This window comes from Rissa tridactyla, chromosome 1, assembly GCF_028500815.1.
Source record: "Rissa tridactyla isolate bRisTri1 chromosome 1, bRisTri1.patW.cur.20221130, whole genome shotgun sequence".
In the NCBI taxonomy this organism is placed as follows: domain Eukaryota; kingdom Metazoa; phylum Chordata; class Aves; order Charadriiformes; family Laridae; genus Rissa; species Rissa tridactyla.
Genome location: NC_071466.1, coordinates 98,424,323 through 98,448,172, shown reverse-complemented (window position 1 = coordinate 98,448,172; position 23,850 = coordinate 98,424,323). Strand labels below are relative to the sequence as shown.

The window sequence follows — 23,850 nt, the reverse complement described above, 5'->3', positions numbered from 1 at the left end:
TTGACTCCTTTCCTTCCTTTTTCCTGCTTCTTAAATATTTGGAAGAATTTCAACAACTGTTGTCCCAGTAGGGACCCAAAGACTGACATCATATTTTAGGATTTAGTGTTATAACGATGAGCCAGGGTTTAATTAACCTTCTAACCCTTTGGGAGACCTGAGACAGAGGAGCCAGTTCCTCACAAAACCACTGCTGCTTCTCTTGCAGTTATTGAGCTCATTAATCTCTCCGATATTATTCTTAGAGGACTACAGCTACATTTTATTTTGGTCAAGTTAAAGTGCTATATATTTTACAGAGATAATGAAATTCCTTGTCCTGCCTTGCAGCGAATGTCATTTAAACAAACCAGTAACAGAAGAGCCGAGGGAAAAAGAAGGAAATGGAAATTCAGGGGCAGAAAAAAGGTGTGGGATATGTTGACTTCCCCTGTTTTCCTGACACCTGTGCCATGTGGGTTTGTACTTCAAAATAGATGCAGTATGACAGAAGGGGAGAGTGAGAAATTTAACCCTTTAATTGCTTGCGTTAACTACCATACAATGTACACATATGGCACATCTGAAACCAGTTTCTTTCTGTGAAACAATCCCCACCTTTCAAGTCAGACTTCATTCCTCCTCCAGGAGGGAGAGTCCCCAAAAGCCACAGAAACTACCCATGAAACTCGCCTAACCCGAAACGAGCCATGTCACGTGATTTACGTCATAGTGATGGGATTGCCTGACGGCAGTGACTATTGGGTGTATAAATCTTTAAATCATCGATAAGAACAAATGTTACAGCAGAACAATAACAACGGCAACCGTGCAAAATTTTGACGGATTTTGAATTCTCTATGATACCTTATAAATCCTGTTGCAGAGAGCAGTTGTGAGGTGAGGGGAAAGCGACCTGGTTGCAAGATCAGAGTGCATATACAAAGTAAAAGTCAGAAGAATAAACACCAGCTATTGCTATTGAAACAATAAACGAAGTGCAGTAAAACAAAGTTAGCAGGAAGAACGGAGTCTGCATTTTCAAAAGTAACGAGTGAGTTTGTGTGTCTTGTTTTGGGAGAGAGCGAGTCCATTTTTTTCCACGGTTGTTTACCCTGCTAGCATGTTCTCATGCACCCAGAGCCCTGCTCCTGTGAACATCCACCTCAGGGAGTCAACGGGGTGAGCGACGGCCCCTGTTCAGCCAGAACACCTCCAATGCCTTCGCACAGAAGCCAAACTGTGGAGCAGGGAGGAAAGGAAGGGCTGGTGCGCACTTCTGTCCACACCAACCTGAAATTTGGATGAAGCCGAGGTGCACACCAGCTTGGAAACCAGAACGCTCTTCTTGGTCTAGTAACGTATATGCAGACTTTTCATCCATCATCATACAGATGCCTCCTAGATTAATCTGATCCTTTACCCTGCACCTCAAAGTCAAGATCCGTGCCAATGGTGACCTACCTGAGTACTGAACCTACTGCTGCAATAGCAGGGACACTGCTGATACTCAGGAGAAGCGTTTGCACAAGCTCTGTCCTGCTATAAGCCACCTCAAGTTTGGCTCCTCCTCTCTCACTGATTCATCATTTAAAGCGCAGACATAATTCTGCTATGCTAACGTCACTAGGGAAATGTTTCAGGCACCTGATACCCAGCAAACTGAAAGGGTGAAGAGAATTTGCTAACTGCTTTGCCGAAGAGGATGTTTTGTATGCATGAATGGAATTTTATCTTGCCAAGTATGTAAGGTTGAAAAATTGGAGAGAACCGTCACATCGTGATGGCCATATGATTGGGTTTTGTGGATACAAAATTAATGTTCACTTAAGACAGGTATAATTTCCAGTAGAGATAGTGTTTTAATAATTTTTTATATGAAGGAAAGAGGAAAAGGAAAATTCTAATTGCAATTCAAGTGATCCCTTTCTAACCAAAAGGAAAATTCCATCCAATCATTTCAAAATGCAAAGTAATAGCACACTGTTGTCAAACTCCGAATGCTTTAATTTTTCTGTGTACTTTGCTATAAAAGATCTGCTTTTTCCATCAGAGACCAGTCAACCAACTCATTTTCAAGTATTTTTTTTGGCAATTAAACACCTGAGAACACAGTGAAAAGTTGTTTTCTTCAGTCTTCTAAATCTTGCCTATATTAATGTGTCTGTATCTCTTTTGTCTCTCTTTTTGGTAAGGGAGAAAGAAGGTATCAGAGTAAACCACAAGTGCAGGTGAATTTGCTTCACTTGATATCAAAAGCAGCTAGCGAGGCTAGGACAGGTTTTCTTGTTTAATGGAAACAGCTATACTGCAACTACAAAAACTACAGAGACTGAACATATATGAAATTCTGTGGTGATTAAAACTTTAATCCCAATGAACTACTGACCTTAGCTGTAATCTCTGAGAAATGGGGACAAGCGCCCTGTGCTTAGGAGAGAGGAGGTTGTTGGAAGAGATTCTTGCTTATTTGACCTGGGTTTGCCTGTTTTCCTCCATGCATTGTTTAGGATGGACTATTTGACAGATGCATGAAATTAGTTGTTTTGGAGCCTACTGGAAGGAATTTATAATTTTTTGCACATGCATATAACAGTTTTTTCTTTCTGTTTCAATAAATCACATTTTTGTCATATACTTATTACTGATAAATGATATATGTGCTGTCATTTTTTAAAATACAATTGTGCCATGATACACATTGGCTCTCACAGCACACACACAAAAAAAAAAGCAATGAAAAAACGTTAGTGTCTAGCTGCTCACCTAAACCTGAAAATCAGACATGACGTTTTATCATGCTATGTAGGATTCTTAAAGTTTTGGCCTTATACAAAATTTTGCATTTGACTGTGCCGAGGAAACAAGTCTTGTTATAACTACGTGAAAGAGAAGTTCTGGGGAAATGCTGATAAAAGTATTGAAAGAATTGGAAATTATCATTAACCCCCAGAGCAAAACAACAGAGATAAAATTGGGAACATTCACCTGCCGTATGGGATGAAACACGTTACAAGGATGCTGTAATTATTTTTAGAACAAAATTATAAGCCCAGGAAATAGGGCTAGGATTTTGTTGAAAGAGAATCCTAAACAAACTGACTTCTGGAAACACTTGGACAGAATACCCAAACCACCTCAGCGCAAGATGACTGTGCAGTAAACAGTTATGATTAATACATAGATATTTATAGTCCTACCTTAGATTACATTTGGTTTTACAATGTATGCCGTGTTTTTCATTTTTTACCCATTATGGTAGGCTACTTTGAGTATGCTCTTCTATATTTTAATCTACTTCAGATAGTAAAGCCTAAATCCTCTTAGGATTCTTGATTCTGAAAAAATTGCACATGACCAACGTAAACAGCAGATTTATTAAAAACAAACAAAAAGAATCTCGATCTACAGTAAAACAAGAGCCAATTTTATGAGTACTGAAGTCTAATACAAACTAATTAGACCCAACACAAATGTAGTAGCTTGCTAGTTCTATGCATTTAAAAAGCTACAGCAAAAATCCTTAAATGTTAAAGGCCACATTCACTGTTACACTCCAACAGCTATGCAGTGCTCTGGAACTGAAAAATACTTATGGTTGTACCTCCTTTTTTGTGCTTGCATCTCTTTCTTTCACCTCCACTTACTCACCTCCCCACAACACATGCTCTGTTCTGTTCACTGTAATCCTCCCTCTGAGCTCACACTCCATACACACAAGCCCTAGCCCTTTCTTCTGCATGGTTTGCATGCTCCAAGAATGCAACTAGTGAATTACAAGGCCAGCCATCTGTCGCCTGATTCACTATGATTTGTAAAGCACATCTTCAAGATGCCCTGCAACAAAAATGCTTTAGGTATTTGGGGTCAGTGGAAAATATGATCCCTAATGCACTTACTCTCATTGAACTAGAGCCAAGCTGTAGGCCTTAACGGCCATGGGAATGACCTAGGCTCTGAAGCATGAAGCGTGTGCTACAGAGTCCTGTGACTATTTTCCTTTTTACCACCTGGGCAGAAAAGAAGAAACAGTAGCTCTCCACGCTGGTACAGGGGATTATTTGGAGGTGGTGAGTGGAAGCTTTAAATCCACTTGTGAGAACTGGCAACGCACCTGCCGCACAAAATCCAATTTCTTCTAGGCCCAGAGACACGAACACCACCCCCTCTGCCCTCGGGCGCAGGCACAGCCCTGCCATGGCACCACCTGGCAGGCCCCCTTCCCTGCCCAGCGGCCTTACAGGCCTTAGGCGGCTGCCCACGAGGTCCACCAGAGCCTTACAGAAGTCCTGGAATGCGTTTAAATAAAGATTAACGCCGGGTGTCAGCGAACCGGGCACAGCGAGGGGCTCTTTCCCACAGCCGCCTCGGCGCACCCGGCGGTGGCGGCAGCCCTCCTCCCTCCATGGGGTTCCCGCACAGCGCGGCCTACCCCTGCCCGGCCCGGGGGAGAGTACAGGCAGGCCGGGGATGGCCAGGCAACCCTCCCCTCCGGCCACCTGTACCTTTGGGCACCGCAGGCCGGCCCTAACGACTCCGCCCGCTAAGGGCTGTCCCATGCCCAGAGCGGAGACACAGGAGGTGCCTGCCTCTCCTCCTCCGCTCCGCGCAGGCGCGCCCCGTCGCCCCTTCCCCTTTATTTCACCCGTTTTCCGGCTTAACCCCTGCGCGGCCGCGCTGGGCCCGGGCGGCGTCGCCCCTGGCCGGCTGGGCTGCGGCGCTCCCCGGAAGCGGTAATGCTCCGCCGGTGATCCAGGAAGCGGATGAGCTCGCCCGCCTTCCCCTCTGGAGCGGCGCTGCGGGGACGCGGGGAAGGGGGTGGGGGGAGGCGGGAGGGGGGGGGGCGCCAGCAAGGCCCCGAGGCGGAGCGGAGCGGCCCGTCCCGGCCCAGCCCCCCCGGCGGCGGCGGCGTTTCCATGGCGCCGAGCGGGCGGGGGAGCCGGGGCTGAGGACCCCGCCCGCTCATGGACCCCGCCGCGGCGGCGGCCGCCGAGGAGGAGGGCAGGGAGAAGCCCCCGGTGATCTACACCATGGAGAACAAGCCCATCGTCACCTGTGAGTGCGCGCCGCGACGGGCGTTAATGGTCGTTGCTGGGCTGAGGGGAGCGGGGGGGGGCGGGGCAGCAATGGCCGTCCGGAGCGGTGCTGGGGGGAAGCGGGGAGGCAGGCCGGTTGTCCTGCTCCGAAGGGCGGCCCAGGGCGGGGTCCGGCGGTGGTGGAGGCCGAGGGGCCATGCGGGGCTATGCGGGGTGCTGGCTCGGCGGGGAGGGCGGGAGCGGGGCGAGGCGGAAGGAGGGCGGCCGGTTGGGAGGGGGGCGGCCCTCGGGGCTGAGGGACTGCGAGGGGCTCTGGTGGCGGGTGTTGGCTCTTTACTGGTTCCCCTTCCCCCCTTTTTAACGGCAGTGGGCAAACTTGGGTTTGTTTCTGTATGTTTATAGTAAATAACAATAGAGAATGTCACGCTTACAGGTGCTTAGGGGGAAGAGAGTCCAATATGACAATAAATCTTAAAACCCCAAACTTCTTGCCAGTGAGCTTTGTGTGGCTTTGCTCTGGGTAAGAGAAGTCACGAGAAGTAAGGTGTCCTCTGTGGCGAGGATAGATTCCCACTGACATTATAACTTAAATCTTAAACTACTGTGCTTTGGTTTCATCTCTGAGATGGTTTATTTAACAAACCGGATCATGTGGTTCCAGTGATGAATTAGTTCTTTTAGGTATCAGAGGCAGGCACCTGGGACACGTGTGGTCTGGTCCTGAGCTAAACTGTGAGCTCCTATGCTCTTACAGGTATAGAGGATTGCACCCAAAGTTCCCTTAAAACAAGCATGTGAACTACATCTATAGTACTCTTAATAAAAACATAAGATGAATGTGATGACCATAGAGAATTCTGCTAACAAAAGGTAACCAGTGGCTGTTTGTTCTTAGTCGAGAGTTATCTCTGTTGATGACATAACTAACTACACATTTGCACTTTATCAGGAAAACACCAGGAATGCTATTTCACAGGTGCGTGTTGTCAATTTGTTGAAGTAAGCATCCAGTGATGATTAAAGTCTCAGACTGATACTGGTATTTTAAAAAAATACCCAACTGTAACCTCATAACTATAATTATGGAGCTCTGTGTGTATATATGTTTTCTTCAGACTTTTATAAATGTGCTTTTTTCTTTCTTAAACTTTTTCTTTTTTTTTTTTGATGCAGTTCATAAACTGAAGTCAGTGGTATCTCTATTGAATCTTCTGTACTCACCTACTTCAAGGCTTTTGAAATCCATTTCACTTCAGGTTTAAAGTCAGAAAAATGTATTGATCAGAAACATCTGAAGGATATTGTTGCCTTCCTTGTTGGTGTTGTGCTACTGTTCAGGCTATGATGGATTGTTTTTTTTGATTTACTGGCTTTATCTTGTATTCAGAATCGGAGAGTCTCTCTGTGTGTGAGGGGGGTGGCGGTGGTGCTGATACCTGTCAGTCCTTACTGTTCCTGTGTGATTTCAGTCTGTTGAAGTACATGGAGTTTTACCTCAGGCTTGCTTTTTTGTTGGTAAATGCAGAAAAGGACTCTCTTTGTGCAAGGAAACTTTCAGAATTCCAAATGTTACATTTCATCAGACTTGAGTAAAGCCCAATTATCTGATATTGCAAAGGATATTAATTTCATATAGTGAGTGAATGTAATGCATGGTTGCAAAATGTTTTGGACTTATCACCATACAGAATGGTAGCAGCATACTTACGAAAGAGATATGAGGTGAACGTTATGTATCATTTGTAAGTCTTGCTCCTGGACTAAAGGAATCGTTTCTGGGGCTGTGGACAAGGGTGACAGTAGTATCTTTAGTGGTATGGACTAAAATGGCTTGGTCTGAGGCAACCTAGTTCAGAAAATAAGGCTAATTGAGAAAAAGTGCTCAGAGATGACCTCTCTGGTGAATGTGGTAAGGGTGACTTGCTGCCATTTTTAAACTAAAACATTAACTTTTAATGGTGAATGTGTTTTGCCTTAACTGTTTAGTTTCCTTTTTTCTCTGTTCAAAGAAGTGGAGTACTTAGAGACCATAGTATTTCAAACAAATGCATTCAACAGAAATGATTTACTTGAAGGAAAGCTCTTCTGAGCATTATATTGCTGGTGATTTATGAGGAGGTGAAGCTTGGTCTTCCAGGAAAAGGATTGTTGCCTCGGTATTGGTTTGTTGGAAGGTGCATTCAAAGCCACGATACTTGAAGCTGTTCAACAAATACAGTTTATCCTTTGTTTTGTGGTTCCGATTTCAGGCAATTGGAGTTGTCTGGGATAACTGCCTCACCTAGCAGGCCCACATGAGGAGAAAACAGACCTGCAGGGGGATGGCTAGTTTTTGATAGTATGAAGAAGAGTGAAGGTTAAGTGAAGCTGTGTCTCAGAACATAAGTATTTTCTCTTGCTACAAGATTTAGATTAATCTCTGTTAGGCAAACATTTGTATTATGAAATACTCCTGTTAACTTTTAGGATTTATTCTTAATAAGGGAGAACTGAAGAGAGAGTTTTGTTTGGAATTAAACTTATTTTCGACACTGTGCATATCAGAGATGTTTTGTAAGCAAATGTTTCTATCTACTTGAAATAAACTTGACAGGACTCTGAAAGGAATGCATCTTTGGTAAAGAGAGTTATGCTTTCAAATCTGTTTGTTGGTATTGTAACAGTAGTTATTTGCTATATCGGTACAGTCCTCAACTCGGCGCTCTATGTATGTGCTGGCCTCAGCCTATAGAATAAAAATGGCAATTTCCACATCGCTTATATATTTGATGCCAATTGTAAATGCAGTTATTGTCACTAGTCTTTTCATATTAGTACTGTAACTTAATAGTTTTGTCCTCAGGATTTGTTTGTAGATACATTAGCCTTGTATTTATGGTATTTGTATTATTGGCAAAACCCCACAGTTTTAACAGAGAGTTTAGTGTAATAGACTGCATCTAGGCAAACTGTCTAACCAAGAACTTCTAAAGGCATTTTGCCTAGGCAAACAGACAACCATATTTTTTAAGTGTGGAAAAAGTAGTATGTTCACGGAAAGATGCTGTTCCTTTATGTTTTTTTTTTCCCTTTTCTTAAGATGGCAGCATCCTGTTTAGTATTAAATCATTCTTGTCAGTTAGGACTGAGTGCCGTGATGATTCTTTTCAAAGTTAGTTTGAATCACGTTTTTATACTATCGGTTTTACTAGGTTGTAAACCCACTGGGGAGTTTCACTGTCCAGCTGTGGTTATGCTCACTCTGACACATTACTCTCAATTCCAGTCTGTAGCAATTTATCTTCATTGCTACCAGACCTGGTATGTTTACAAAGCATTTTGAGTCAGCTTCTATCTTTCTTACTGCTGTAGAAATACTATTTTTAGCATAATTAATTGTTTTTTATTTGAAGAGGGAAGTTGAGCGTTGGCATGAGGCATCTTGAACTTGGGTAGTTTCTTTGCAATGTTGACTTGACGTAATCTTTAAAACAATGCAGATTACTTTCCTAGGAAACCTAAACAATGTTGCTTCCTTCTCATGAGTCCTCTTTGAAACTTTGAGAAAGAGTTTGGAACTTTAACATAATGTTCTTGAACGTATATATCAACCGAGTGTTCTGATGAAAGAACTTGTCCTTTTGTAGCTGGTTTGCACTTGAATTTTTAGTGCTGCCTATCCATATGAAGAGGAAGCTGAATACTGAAGACAATCCTTCTAAATGAAGTAATTAATAGGTTTTTCGGAGCTTTCCTACCAAGCTGTTCTTTTGTAATTATCTTCATGCAGTTGTTGAATATTCCTTATCAGTGTGTAGTACCTGTTTATATATTGTATGTGTGCATATTTGTTATCATGGTCAATACTCTGCCTTAGTACAACGAACTTTATATATAATCTTTGGAGAGAACGGGATGTATCGCTTTTATCTGTTCCATATTCAGAATGTGCTGTGATACAGCAAGAGCAAAACCATCAGCAAAATCATTGTAGGCCCGAGAATGGAAAACGTTTGCAAATACCTACAAGAGCAGTGTAAACAGAAAAGGTTCATAAAAGTAAAGGGGGGGTGGGAAGGATGTTACATCTTTTCGGAGTGAAAATAAATGCTTGCAGTTAAGAGTATTGTTCTGGGACTGGGAGAGCTTGATTCAAAAGTTGTTCTGTTACTAATAGGTAGATGTAATAAAAAATGTGCCAACAAGAAGTGGTTTGTCGTCCAAGTGATTAGAACGATTTGCTGCTAGTGAAACCCTTTAAACAACTATATCCTATAAATGCATTTTTCCTGTTCTCAAACAGGACTCCTGTCTGCATTGTAAATCATCACTATCTTGTACTTGATCCAGTATTATTCTGTACTTAAATATCTGATTACATGTTATATAGAAGCAGCAGCATATTCTTGTTAGTGTTAACCCCTATTTTACAAATTTAGTAGTGCAGCAGTAAGTAAGGATTTAAAGCTTTACTAAAAGATTTTATTTTGCAGGCTACTGGTGCATCAGCTAAGATTTTTATATAGCAATTAAGCTGTCTTGTGTTTCAGTTTTTAGACCTCTCTTAAAAATGGATCTGGATTGAGGGGAGAGAACCTTTAAGAGAAACAAATACGAAAATCCATCAACCTTCCAAAACTTCAGGTGGATCCACTTATAATAGGCTAGTGAATTATGAAGAAAGTTTCACAGCAGAACTCTTTGTCAGTGGAAAAATAAGTGGGATCGGAAAGGTTAGCTGTGACTGATATTTGGGCATAAAAGCTAAACAAACCCACACCAAAGCTTAGTCTTGGCACTGAGCTCTTTTATAGGTATTTGAAGCCTTTTATCTCAGTTGTCTGGGTTTGTTGTTGGTATCAAAGAAAAATATTTGTCTGCTTTAGTCATCTGACCTCAGGATTTTTTATTTTACATTGCCTGTGTAGTTAGTGGGTTGGGATAACTTCCTCGAAAAAATTAACTGTGGAATATCCAGATACTGCAGTGACAAAGCCTATAAGCAGCTAAGATATTTGGAAAGTGTTAGACAAAAATAATAGATTATTGGGGATTTTGGTGATTTTTAGGCAGGCATTAAACTAAAAAATGTCAGTATTTTATGGTTCTTTTGTATCAGACAGCTGTCATGAAGAGTGCCGGTTCCTCTTGGGTGTCCTGGTAAGGTGGTCATTCTGGTTCTTGTATCATTCCTGTAGAGATTTGCAGCAGAACAAGCATCCTAGACAGGGGTAGATGGAAGGGAGGATGGTTGCCTTGACTTGATCTACCAAAATGTCAGGGAGAAAGTCAAGGATGAAAGAGTAGAGAAAAGAAAAATCTGGGACCAGTAGCATAAAATTTTAAAAATTAGTACTTTGAGTGTTCATGTTGTCTTGTGGAGATTTATTGACTGGGATACTTGGTCCCCTTTGCATTAAGGTATAACATAAACAAAGGGTGTTTTGGCATTAGGTGCCCATTTCAGTTCTTGGCTAATGCAATTTTTGGAATTTTTACCTAGGATTAGGTTTATGGTTATGAGCTGCTGTATAGAGATACAGGCTGTCCTTGAACAAAAGAGACAGATGTTCTTTACTTAGTTTACATAATGAGTTTTTACAGCCAGGTTCACAATCAAGATTCGTTTGAGTAAGTTTTGTTCCTCTTTTGCCTGACCTGGTGGTCATCTTTACATTTTGGATGTCAATTTTGTGGACGTCAAGTCTTTGAAGGTCATAGAAATGTTTTTAATTTACACTGTCTGTTTCGGTGCTTGATTTATGCTCATCGTAAAACCCTTTTAAGGTTCTGCTGCTTTATTTGCATTTGGTTTCTGGACAGATACCTGTTTGGCTTAATGTGTTAGTGAAGTGTTTAAATAAGTGTCAAAGAGCATGCCTTCTGAACTCTGTAATGTGGGGAAAAAAAGGAAACATGCTTTCTTCTTTCTTCCCTTTCTCCAGAAGTGTTTCTGTTTAGTGTGTATCATTTGAGCATTACTGCTTTCTATTATTTTGTTAGTTAAAATAAGTTTTACCACTTCACGTACAAAACCACCCTATACTTGGAGTGGCATCACTTAAAGAATTTACTGTTTTTTTTTCTGAATTTGGTGTGTGTATTTACATCCATATGGGTAATGGATTAATTCAGACGTACATGGTATAAAAGCTGAGACAGGTGCTCCGGAGGCTATGGATTAGTAATTTTTTCTGTTGTAAAAAATAATGATAATTAAAAAAAAATCAATCAAATATTTAAATAAAACAATCAAAAATATTCACTAGACTTATAATATAAATTAGAGAAGCTGTAGAATGTATTTTTAAAATGCACATAAGTATAAATTTGAAATGTATAATGATTAGATTAATATTATTTATAAATTATTTGTATTAGATAATATAATAAAACACAAGTGGTGCACTACTTACTGTGTTTTGTGTGATAAAGGATGACTCTTTAATGTTACTTCCTAGTTATCTCTATTGGGAGATTTAAGTCTTATTTAATTCTGTGAGATTCTGAAAGAGAAAAACCCTTCTCTGGAAGGCTGCAGAGTTTTAGTAATGATAGGATTCCAAAATTACTTTTCTTTCCCTTTTACACACATCCTTCCTTCTCCTTTTCGCCTGTGTCTGATCATTCTTTACACTTTGGCTAGGAGTGTCTTTCCTCCATTACTGAGCATCCTTTGAGTGAGGGCTTAGTGTTGACATCCATCCACTGAAATGAATTTGTTGTGATACAGTTGTACTTAGGCATCCAGCCACATTAATCTGGTTTTTTTTGCATTGGTTGGTTTTTTGTTTGGTTTTTTTTTTGGTTTGTTTGTTTTGTTTTTTTAACCCACAAAACAAAACCCCCAAATCAACAAACTAAAACAACCCAACCAAAACAAACACACCCTGCCTCTCCCTCCCAGCCTCCCCAAAGAACCACCAAACCAAAAACCAACTACAACAAAATCTTTGAAGCAATTCTCAGACTTTTGTGGAGGCTTTTGGGGTTTGCTCTAAGTTTGAATTCCAGGGTTACTTGTGCTTTTGCAATGTTTCATTCAAAATTCATAGAATTCAGTCAGATAAAAGCAAAAATTCCTCTAGTGATGTGGTTTGGGTTTAGTTGGGTTCTTGTGTTGTTGTTGTGTTCTGTTTTTTTTTTTTTTAATATACTTTGGAAAGTAGATCATGGATGCAGCAACTACTAATGCTTCAGAGGCAGAAGAGTCTGTTCTCCCTTTTCTCCTCATCCTAAAAGATAGTCTTGCCTTGATCATAAATATATTTTTACATGTATTTTATGCTCCCTCAAAACTAATGCAGGAGGAAAAATTAAGTGGGTTTAGAGCAAATATACCTTTCTTAAGCTGGTAACGTGATGTGGTTGTCTGGAATAGCAGGATGCTTAAACATTATAATTTAGTAGTTCCTCTGTATTCTGGAATAATCCTTTTTACTCAAGATGCTGAATTCTGAAACTTTTTTGTGGCATATATTGGATTTTTAGGTGCAGTATAGAAGGAACACTTTGTTATGCTCCAGAGGTAAAATACATAGTTTTTTCTTTCAGTGAGGAGGCTCCAAACTTTGTAGGGTATCGTTTTGACGTGGTCCTTACGCTGTTCCTAAATCACTAAGCCTTACTTCCCTTTCTAGAGGCAGTAATGAGTTGCAAATCAATAGACTGTTCTTCATGACCTCACTCATAGAGATGTAACTTTGTATAAGATAGCATTAACAATGTGACTAACACTTGCTTAGGTATTCGTTTTAGACATTCGTTTATAGTCTTAAATAAGATTATTTTTTTTTATACTACACTTAATGCAGACAGAACAGGATAAAGGTGAAGAGTGAAGTATAAAGTGCTTGTTTAGTAGGTTTCTGAAGACTTAAGGCTAAAGCACTAATAGTAGAGTGGGCTTTTTTTTGTTTGTGTGTTGTTTTTTTTTAACTATTCCAGGAAATTGTATCACTGAATAATACCTATTTTGGTCAGACGTTAGAAGATCTGGTTTTGCTTATTCTGGCACCTAATCAGACTCTTTAGTTTTTATTTTTTTTTAAATTATTATTGTGCAGTGATAGAATTATGCTAGTAGCCTGTAATCAAAATAATAGGTATGAGAAAATTGGGAAAAGGTGAGTGGACTAGAAAAAGGTTTCCAAGATAAACTAAAGCGTGCAAAGCTACTGTGGAGGTAATTCCTGGCTGTGTGCTGGGAGGTGAGATTGCATGGTGGGGCGGAGAAGAAAGGATGTCAGGTACTAGGTACTTCTCCAGCCTTAGCTGCCTGTTCCACAGGAAGGTAAGAAGAAAATCTGTTCAGGTTGGGCTGTACAATGGCAGATGATTATATAAAGGAAACAGGTGTAAAACTACCAGAAAATAGCAGAATTGCCTATAGGCCTCTTAAAATCTTAATCAGAAAATGTAGCTCTTCAGGGGCAAGAGTAAAGTCTCCATAGGAGGAAATAACATTTTTATTTTTTTTTTTTTTTTTAGAATTAAACTGCGATCTCTGGTAGAAGAGAATGCAGTCAGCCAAAGGTGAGGCAGTAAGGAGGAAGTACAGGGAAGGGATAACTCAGGGCAACATGCAGATGAGAGATTTAATAAGTGATACCATTCAACTAGTATGGGCCAACTCATTCTCCCAGATTTAGAGAGTGCACATGACGTAACAGTTTTACATCTATGATCAAATGCAGTGGCAAATATATTTTTGACCTTACTCCCCTCTCAATTGGACATCTCTGTTTGCCAGACATCAAATGCCACGTCTTCTGTTTAAGTATCATGAAAGGCTATTTGGGCATTATGCATTGGCTAGTGTGGTGGATTCGTCAGTCTGGATTCAAGCGTGTCTGACAAAGTGCCCTGTTCCAGAGTTTACCATCTTTTTGTTCAAAGATGTTGATAACCATCAGAAATTAGAATAACTTACTCTAAGCCTGTCTCTTCCTTGTCATGTCCTCCTTGTACCCAAAGGAAAAGAACAGAATTTAAGAATTGATATTCATAGGCTAGTGATAATATTTTTTTTTTTTTGTATAGTGGATCCTACATTTTGTTCCAGCTTGTATACAAGTAGCTATTCCAAAGTTGCATTTAGTGCAGTTTTTCAAAGCCCGAGTGGTTAAAGCCTAATTACAGATCTGCGTGTCAGCGTGGGGCCAGCTCCAGGGGACCTGTACCGTGTTAACAGACCTGAGGTTTCTGAAGGCAGCAAGGAATATGGCAGTGGGCACAGAGCTGCTTTGTATTAACAGCAGCCCCAGAATAACGGGAGAGAGGAATCAAACCCAGTAAAGCACAGAACTTGTGCTAATGCTAGTTTTCTCGTGGTAGGCCTAGCTACAGAAGGGATGTGAACTACCATCTAACCAGACTTCTGGTTTGTGAAAGCTAAATTCTTGAGGCTAAATTAATCTAAATACTTTGTTTAGCCAATGGCTCCGGCTAAGGAGTTGCTTGTTTAGTTTTTAGAGTTGGACCACCTATATGGATGATACTCGCTCTGGTATATGGATTATGTAGCTACCTGGAAAATTGTAATAGGAAGTTATAACAGTATATGTATTATGTGCTTTGTTAAAGTGTTGTAGCAGGTCATGAGAGCATGTGATTTTAAATAGTCAAGTTCAGTGCTAGACTCCAGTTTCCATATAGCAGATAAAATTACACCTTTTTATTGAAACAACCAACCATTAATAGTATACTTATTACTCTCTCTTCTATAATTTGCACATAATAATAGATTAATACCTTTCACTTCTAGGTGCTGGAGATCAGAATTTATTTACTTCCTTATATCCTACACTTTCTCAGCAGCTTCCTAGAGAACCCATGGAATGGAGGAGGTAAACTTACATTTTATTCTGTGATGCTATTTCAATGTGTGTTTTTAGACTTGGGAAAGTGTGTATTATTTGTGGTCTGAGAAGCTGTTATCATAAATTGAGTTGAATGTAGCAACTGAATTGAGGAAAGGAGAACTTAGATAATCAAGGTAAATGTCATTCAGGATGATCATTTGCACTTGGCTATGTTGAACTTCATAACTTCATAAAGAAAAATTATGGTAATGCTGTGTTTCTCTTTTTGGTTTTGTGGTTTGTGGGTTTGTCTTGGTGTGTGCTTTGATGTGCTTTGACAGCCATGTTCTGAAAGTGACATGCTTTCTGTTTAATGAGAATATAGGTAGAATTTATGCGGAATTAGGTGCACTTTCCTGCAAGAAGTTTGGTATGGCACACTGTTTTCTCATTGGAAAAAAATGTTGGGAATTTTCTTATTTAGAATTTTCTATTTTTAGAGGTCCTAGAGATACAGAAAATCTTTTAATGAAAGACGAAAAGCTTTTAGCTCCTGTTCTTGCGAAAAGGAGCATCTATCGCATTTCAAGTGATACCAAATTTTAGTTAACTTTATGCTAACTGCAGCAAGCATAATTTGTGACTTTCCAATACCAGAGTATTTCAGTTTATTCCTCTTCCCCAAAGTACTTGTTCATTTTTATATTCTGCTATGTATGTCTCATCTGCTAATTTGAATTTTTAAACTTTGCAGGTCTTATGGCCGTGCTCCGAAGATGATTCATCTAGAATCTAACTTTGTTCAGTTTAAAGAGGAGCTACTGCCCAAAGAGGGGAATAAGGCTCTCTTGACTTTTCCCTTTCTTCATATTTATTGGACAGAATGTTGTGTGAGTATTAGGAAAACATCATGAAAAACTGACTACTCAGATTTAAAGATGAAATCGTTTTGACTTTCTACTTGTGCTCTCTGGTATTTTTCATTTGCTTTTCATGCTTCTTTGAACAATTAATTCTGCATTACATAAGCACACATACGCAGTATTATTGGGAAAAAAAGTTAGTCAGCCTGAGTACTTTTTACCATAAACAGTATTTCTTTGTAATGTTGCTTGACACTAAGAGGACAGGCTTTTGAATAACCTAGTTTTTCCAGTACTTTGCCATGAGAAAACACAGGATCTAAGTGTGTTACTGCAGTAGCACAGCACACTTGCTTCATAATACACATATGTGGCCAGAGTATTTCAGTTATAATCTATTCATGACGTTAAATCTTAAGATATGTATTTTTTCTTTAGTTCATCTTCTGTATGTGTCAGGTATTAGTACGTGTCAGCAATCTAAACTAGGCAAGATTTGGAATGTCTTAATCCTGTTTATGTACAGTTCACTGCTTTTTGGTTGGCCTCTGTTAGGAATTAATTATCCAGTTGAAGGACAAAGGTGACATCTGATCTGTGACCAATCAAAAAATATCCAGAACAGCCTTAAGAGTTGTCTGAATTGATCTGTTTAAAACCAACCCAAAAGCCAAAAAAGTGTCAAACAACACTTCTGTGGTTTTTTTGATTTTTATGGAAATGCTTTTAAACAGATTAAGATTTGAGCAATGTTAGAAGGCACAAATATCACACTTCTGCTACTATGTGAGAATAATGTTCAGCTTTGTAATTTCAAAGATATTTTTGTTGTAAAGGTCAAGAATGTGTAAAATAAGAGTTTAAATCAAGATTTTTAAATATAATTTCAGTAATTTAAAGAATGATAACATACCAAATACTAAGATATATTTACTGTTAACCAAAATACTAGAAATCAATTAAATTCAAAGACCAAAACCTTACTATACTTTACTTCATTTGATTTCTTTCAGTGAGTGAACTTACTGGTCACTAATTTTCTTTGATGTGTCTTTCTGTTTGTCTTCTGTTGGAACAAAATTTGCCTTTTGAAATTGTTCAGAATATCTGTTTGATTTGATGATTCATCACTTCTCATCCCAGGACACGGAAGTGTACAAAACTACAGTCAAGGATGACATCACCAAGTGGCAGAACGTTCTCAAAGCTCACAACTCAGTGGACTGGCTAATTGTGGTAGTGGAGAGTGATGCCAAGAAAAAGAACAAAACAAATATCCTTCCCCGAACCTCTATAGTAGATAAAATAAGAAATGACTTCTGTAACAAACAAAGTGACAGGTAAGCGTTCTTTTACTTGCAAACATTTTAACCTTACTAGTGTGCTGATTTAAAAACTCAACCCTATGTAACAGGTTCCTTGCTCATTTAAGGACTTACCAGCATTCAAACTGATGGTAACATAACACCTATGCTTTGAAGAAGGCTGACACAAGCAATAAAGGGAGAAGTTTATTTTCAGTTCTTCCTGGATTCCTGGTGGCTTTGAAATGTGTTTCAAAAAGCTCTCAAGTATCTCCTCCTGGCTAAGAGAGGTTTAAGGAGAACAGTGTGGTGGTAATCAGTTTTTAGAACTTCAGGGTTTCTTGCTTGCTTAGGTGCCGGTGAAAATGTTAACAGAATTATAGGTAGTGGGAGTGAGATGAGAGGGGAATATGAAGCCAGTAGGGCATATTTTTTACCATTGTACGTTCTGCCTTTCACTTCATCACCTTTCTGCTATGATATAATTGACTTAAAGCCAGTTTCTTCAGATGTTTTTATTCTAAGGAAAATAATATTGAATGTAAGAAACTGGTTTTGCTTTCATTAAAGTCAGCAAAATACACAAATCTTAATTTCAGACCAACTTTAATAGATACTGTCTTCCTTATTCTGAAACATTGCGCTGAGTCTGTTATATCTACTACATTTTGTTCTTTTAACCTGAAGAGTTAACTTTAAACGGGACAATTTGCCCTGAAGAATGAGTGACAGGATGAACATTTGAAGTTGAAAAGGGTAGATGGAAGCACTCATTGTACCTTGTTGTGAGCTGACAGTGACTGGCAGGTCAGCATGTTGTAACACACTGTACGTGTGCAGCACTTTCTTTGTACCTAACCAGTGTTTGGTATATTATAGGATTATTTGGGCAAATAGTTTGAATGACCAGAGATATCGTTAGTTTTTTGGATGTTAGTAAATTGTGATAGAAAAACTGAGGAAAAAAAATGCTCTAAAAAAGACAGATTTGTCTGTGAATTAATGTGATCTGTTTGTTTATTTATTTTCTGATAGAAGCAGTGGAAGTTTTAGCATATAGGATTGAGATACTGTTAGAATATATTATGAAGGATTATTTTTAAGTGACTTAGGAAAGGCTGACTATATGTGATCTAATGGATCTTGATTTGTATCTTGCATAATCCTTGCCAGGAGTAACTATAATTGCCATTCTGCTGATTTGTATTGCTAAGCAGCCTTTTTTTTCTTGGATAGCTACGGCATTACTTATGTTTAAGTAATTGTAATAATGTATCCATTATTTGCTTAAAAAAAGTAAAGCTTTATAGTATTCATTTTGCAGAAAACGCTTAACTCTTCTCATAAACTGTATCACAGACTTAAAAATACGTGGAAAAGTTTTTTAAAAAGCCACCAAAAACCAAGCAAACAAAAAAACCCACAAAACCCCAACATACCCACCCCAAAACCACCTCAAAAAACCCACCCCAACTTTGTTTTTTTTCCTCTGATTAGTGTAGAATGAAAACATAAATTTTGTTCATTCTGAATCAGTTGGGTATTCACATCTATATGTGAATTTTATGTTTACCTCCTCAAAAATAATTTTTATCAATCTCGTTACAGATGCGTGGTACTTTCTGACCCTTTGAAAGACTCTTCCCGTTCTCAGGAATCTTGGAATGCCTTCCTGACCAAACTCAGGACATTGCTTCTCATGTCTTTTACCAAAAACTTAGGCAAGTTTGAAGATGACATGAGGACCTTGAGAGAGAAAAGAACCGAGCCAGGGTGGAGCTTCTGCGAGTATTTCATGGTCCAGGTAAGCATCTCTTTTTATTGAAGAAAGAACTCAAGTCCTAATTTTAATAATGGGTTTTTTGTTGTTGTTGTAGTTGGCTTTCAGGTACTTCTAATGTTCTGGTCATTCTTTGAGGGCTGGGGCAGGAAATATGAAGACTGGTATAAAAGCAGCATTTCTAGATTTTGTTTGCAGCAGGTTTGTGTTCCATTGTAATACAGTGCTGTTACAGAAGCGAAATCTTTTCAGGCTTGTCAAAGTTTTATAAACCTGAAGCAAACAAATTGCATCTAGAAAGTGTTTTAGTAGTTGCTCTTGAATTTTGGGTGAATGTCCCATTACTGTGCCTGCGCAAAGACACTCAAACTTGTAATTGGTATTTAACATGAAGGTTGCTGTGCTTTCTTTGTTTAGATTATTATCAGTATGTATGGATATGATTTTTAGAAAAGTGTCTATCTTGAAGTAATCCATATAGAGAATGCACTGAATTCCATTTTTTTATATTTCTAAATATGTCTTTATTTTAGCTGGTACAGAGAAAAGCAAGAAACTTCTGTTTGATAGAATGAAAGGTCTTGATTCCTTTGGAATTTTCTAGTCCTTGTACAGTTCTGTTCTCCATACCAATTCCACCTCATCTTCGTATCTCCTTTGACTTCATGTGCTAGCTCTTGCATATGATATATCTCATTTTCAGACTTTTTCTACTTACCATTTTGGCTCTCTTCTCTGTGTACAGCTGAACCTTTATTGATACTGCAATTGGTGCCTTCGCAGTGTAAACAGAGGGGGGAAAATATTACTATTATGGGAGATGAGTTTTTAGCAAATTTTTGGGGTTTTTTTGAAACTTGAACTTTCAATAGATGTATGAACAATACCTTGTAGTGAATGAGGATCGGGATATACAACAGAATTTACTGGCATAGCTGTATGACTTAATCTTCTTTTGTGAATCTCCTTGTATTAGAAAGAAATGGTGCATCTTTTACAATGCAGTTTTTCCTACATGTGTGAATACTGGAAGGGGAAGAATGTTGGAAAAAGTAGTTCCCAGAGCTCTATGTATGGATGGGGGCAGGCTGCAATACCAGACATGACTAATACCAGTTACATGTTCCTTGTATTGTTTGTGTATCAAAAGGAAGAACTGGCCTTTGTCTTTGAGATGCTGCAGCAATTTGAGGATGCGCTAGTGCAGTATGATGAACTGGATGCCTTGTTTTCTCAATACGTTGTCAACTTTGGGGCTGGTGGTAAGTGTCTTAAAATGTTAAGTGTATTAATTTTCTCAACTATGCTTCCGCTGAACAACCCAGTGCTTTGGGTACCATATGTGTGCATGGGAGAAAAAGATGGTACATTGCAGTGGAGATGCATTAGGTGGTTTGTGCTCTTCTTTTATGGTGTATGCAAACACAGTGCACATCAGTTTATTATTTAGTCTATTAAAGTTTTGGTTTTCATCTCTGAGGCTTGGAAGTAATTTTTAATGAAAACCTGCATTTTGCTCTTAATCGATGATCATTACAAACAGAGCCCTGAAACTTTATAATTACCTAAGTATGGATCTGGCTGGCATACAGTTGCTGTTTTCACAGCTCACTGCTAAGTTATTCAGTAAAGAGCTTCCTGGATACATGCATTCAGTTTTGTCTCAAATTACATGAGACATTTAGTAATCAGTACAAAACTGAATAGAAATCTGTGCTTAATCCGCACTACGGAAGATTTAACTTTCTCTTCAAGAAAAATTACCGTGCGAGAAATATCAAATAACTTTAAACTGTTTTAATGAGCTAAAGCATATGTTGTTATGTAACAGCTTTAATCAGGTATATGTTATGAATCTGGTAAAAATATAGTGCAGGAGTAATTGCAGTGAAATTTATTTGTCCTGACTGAGCCTGATGCTATACCTGAAAGTGCGGGCACATCTATCCATGATGGCTGAATAAGAAATACTTAAGTAGATAAAGCTTGTTTGTTTTGAACTTCAGGTAGGCTTCATTGCTAAGAAATACATTACAAACTGATTGCCCCCATACTAATAACAAATATGCAGTTAAGACAAAATGCCTATGGGGTTTGAATGTTCTGAAATTCAGTTATCTACGTAGCTGTGGAAGTTCTGCTGGTTTTTGTTTTGTTTTTGAAGTTAAGACATTAAGTCATTTATCCATATGGTAAACTTTAGAAAGAATATGCTATCTTGAACCTCTGGAGAGAGGAAGAAGAGACTTTGATAGAAAGCAGTGATTGATTCTTGGATATTAACTTTATTTACTTAGATGGTGCAAACTGGCTGACGTTTTTTTGCCAGCCAGTGAGGAGCTGGAATGGTTTAATTCTCCGAAAACCAATAGACATGGAGAAGAGAGAGCTAATTCAAAATCAAGAAGCTACTCTACTGGACTTGCGTAGTTACCTGTTTTCTCGCCAGTGCACGTTATTAATCTTCCTGCAGAGGCCATGGGAAGTTTCCCAGCGAGCATTGGAGCTTCTTCACAACTGTGTGCAAGAACTCAAGCTATTAGAAGTGAGTCAGTGTAATATATTCCATTATGTGAATGATTTTATCCAATGATGATCTAACAAGATTTTTGGAGTTTAGATGTCAGTGACCAGAATACAGTAAGCACTGGCTGTGAGTTATCAAAATGATGCTGTAATAACAGATTGTAACAGTGCTACAGGTGAATGTTTCATCATGAGGATGTCTTTGGAAAGAAATTTGGAGACATCACATCCAAAAACCAAACCTGTATTTAGTTAAAGTATTCTAGTCTTCACCTGGAAAGTTAACTTCTTAAGCTGGTAGGTAATTTATCTGCTTCTTTCCTGGATTTATGACCAGTCTCTTGAACTGTAGTTCCCGTCATTTAAATCTATAACAGTGTTGCATTGAAGAAAATTAGGCACGGTGGTTAATATGCTGATACACAAGCTACTAATGTGTAACAAAAAGTGATTTTTAACTAGAAATGTTATTTGCAGTAAGGCTTTTTAGTGCCTTGCAAGTTGGATGCTGCTTTGATAGCCTTTTGTGGTTCTTATTTGTGATTTCTTTTGGTGCCCAGTAATGCTGTTCTGTGTTATACATGTGTCTCTGGCTATCTCTTCCAATGACGGAAGAAAGAGATAGAAACAAGTGACAGCGCTCAAAGCTTTTTGTGGTGTTGCATGCCTCTATGCATTACCACCCCTTCCTCTATACTTCAGTTTCTGTTGGTGGTTTTTAATTCTTTAAAGAGGCTTTATCAGGGATGTTGTACACTGATCGTCCTCCATGTATGACCATGGATGTCTATTAATTGAAATACATCTTTAAGAACAGCTTAATGTGCATGAGAATATTCCTGAATTTCACCTTCTGACTCATCCATGTCCTTAATCCTGTGGGTGTCTGGTTCTCTATAGTTTTATCTGTGCTATTATAACAGTAGCTGCTAATTTTTGCCTGTCTGACACTGCGGTAGTAAGTTCTATCTGTTCATCTGCATTTAAAGGCAGAAAATCTACTTCAGATGCATTGCCAACACCTTCACGTATTCTAAAACTAACAAGTAATTCCCACAGATAGTATGTTTTGTGTATGTGTTTTGTGGTTGTTTTTTTTTCTTTTCCAAAATAAATACATTCAGCCCTCTAAATCTCTGAAGGTACTTCCTGTGGTTCCCGTTTTGCTCCCCTCCAAGTCTGTCCTGCACCCCCAATGTCTGGGGCTCTTCTCTGCATTGTCTCTTATTTCTGAAAATTCTTTCAGAATTCAGATTGTTTCAAATGCACTGTGGTTGCACGATGATCTTTCCTATCACATTAGTCAATTACCTCGTTTATTATGGGTTTCAAGACTCTTTCAGAGTCTTTCTAAAAGGAATATTTTTGCATTGTTTATGAACAGGATTTTGAGACACCATTACTGTGATTATATTCCAGATCTTTAGTTCTTGAAATGTTCTAGTATCAAACTCTCCTGTCTGTCTTTATCATGTCATGAATTATAATCCCTTCTTGTTTTCTTCCCTCCCCTCCCCTCCCCCCCCGTGTGGTTTTTTGGTTTGTTTTTTTGTTTATTTGGTTGGTTTTACCTCTATTCTTTAATTAGTTGTCCAGTGACAGATATCTTGTCCTTTGATTAACAACCTTATTGTTGTGAAGGAAAGTTAGATTAATTTCTTTTTTTCAGGTTTTTTAATCTACTTCTTAGTATGCTTTTAATTTCAGTCTCAGTTAAATCTGATGTCTCCTTAGGAAAGCAGTAGTATTTACAGAAATTTTTCATAACTCTGCTTTCCTTCGGTTTAGTTTCCAAATTTTTTGAATTTTTCCAACTACTACTAGTACCTATTAGTCCTCTTTTCCTTCTCTTTCATCTTGGTGAATGTATCAAATCTAGTTAATATAGTCACTGTCTAGCTGCTTAGCTGTCCTTGTTTCATAAACTAATATATATAAATTATTCAGGAGGTAGTGAGAGTTGGCCTGGTTTTTGTGTCGTCTCAGAGTAAGCTCTTCCAAGAGGCTCTGCTACGTTGCATCACAAAAAGTATTGTGCTGAAGTATTTTCTCATCTGACTAATGTTTATTTCCCAGTTAATTTTATCTGTTCATCTTTAGGTCTCTGTTCCTCCTGGAGCTTTGGATTGTTGGGTATTTTTGAGTTGTTTAGAAGTCTTACAAAGAATAGAAGGCTGCTGTGATAGGGCTCAAATAGATGCAAATGTTTCCCACACAGTTGGCTTATGGAGCTACGCCACTGAGAAGGTGAGCAAATGATGTGTTGCAGTTGTGGTATTACAGTTTTGAAGTAGACCATTTGTTTCTCTGGAACAGATTTTGCACTTTTTGTTGTGGAATTTAATATGGAGTTTGGTGTATTGTCTTGAGGCTAGTCTAGATGAGACATACAGGTTTATATCCGCTTTTTCCACTGTCAGATGAGGCCTGGGAATAACTCTTTGTCTGTTGTCCACCAACACACTCCCGCTCTCAGTTTGATAATGACTGGCTAATTAAACTCCAGAATGAACTCAGTCCATGCCATGTGAGAGAAGGAGCATGAATTTCAGTTATAGCAGGAGAAGCTGCCCGGATTTG

General features: G+C 38.8%; 1 protein-coding gene across 2 annotated transcripts in view; it reads left to right on the top strand.

Annotated features, from left to right (window-relative positions):
- Window positions 1-4,832: 4,832 nt before the first annotated feature.
- TRAPPC10 (trafficking protein particle complex subunit 10) overlaps window positions 4,833-23,850 on the top strand; it is a 45,531-nt gene continuing 26,513 nt past the window's right edge. For both annotated transcript variants that reach the window (XM_054181420.1, XM_054181509.1), the window contains exons 1-8: window positions 4,833-5,034; window positions 14,761-14,842; window positions 15,552-15,687; window positions 16,804-17,000; window positions 18,573-18,768; window positions 19,895-20,006; window positions 21,042-21,289; window positions 23,371-23,517. In XM_054181420.1, coding sequence (XP_054037395.1) covers window positions 4,944-5,034; window positions 14,761-14,842; window positions 15,552-15,687; window positions 16,804-17,000; window positions 18,573-18,768; window positions 19,895-20,006; window positions 21,042-21,289; window positions 23,371-23,517 — 1,209 coding nt within the window. In that variant the 5' untranslated portion in view covers window positions 4,833-4,943. The remainder of the gene's footprint in view (window positions 5,035-14,760; window positions 14,843-15,551; window positions 15,688-16,803; window positions 17,001-18,572; window positions 18,769-19,894; window positions 20,007-21,041; window positions 21,290-23,370; window positions 23,518-23,850) is intronic.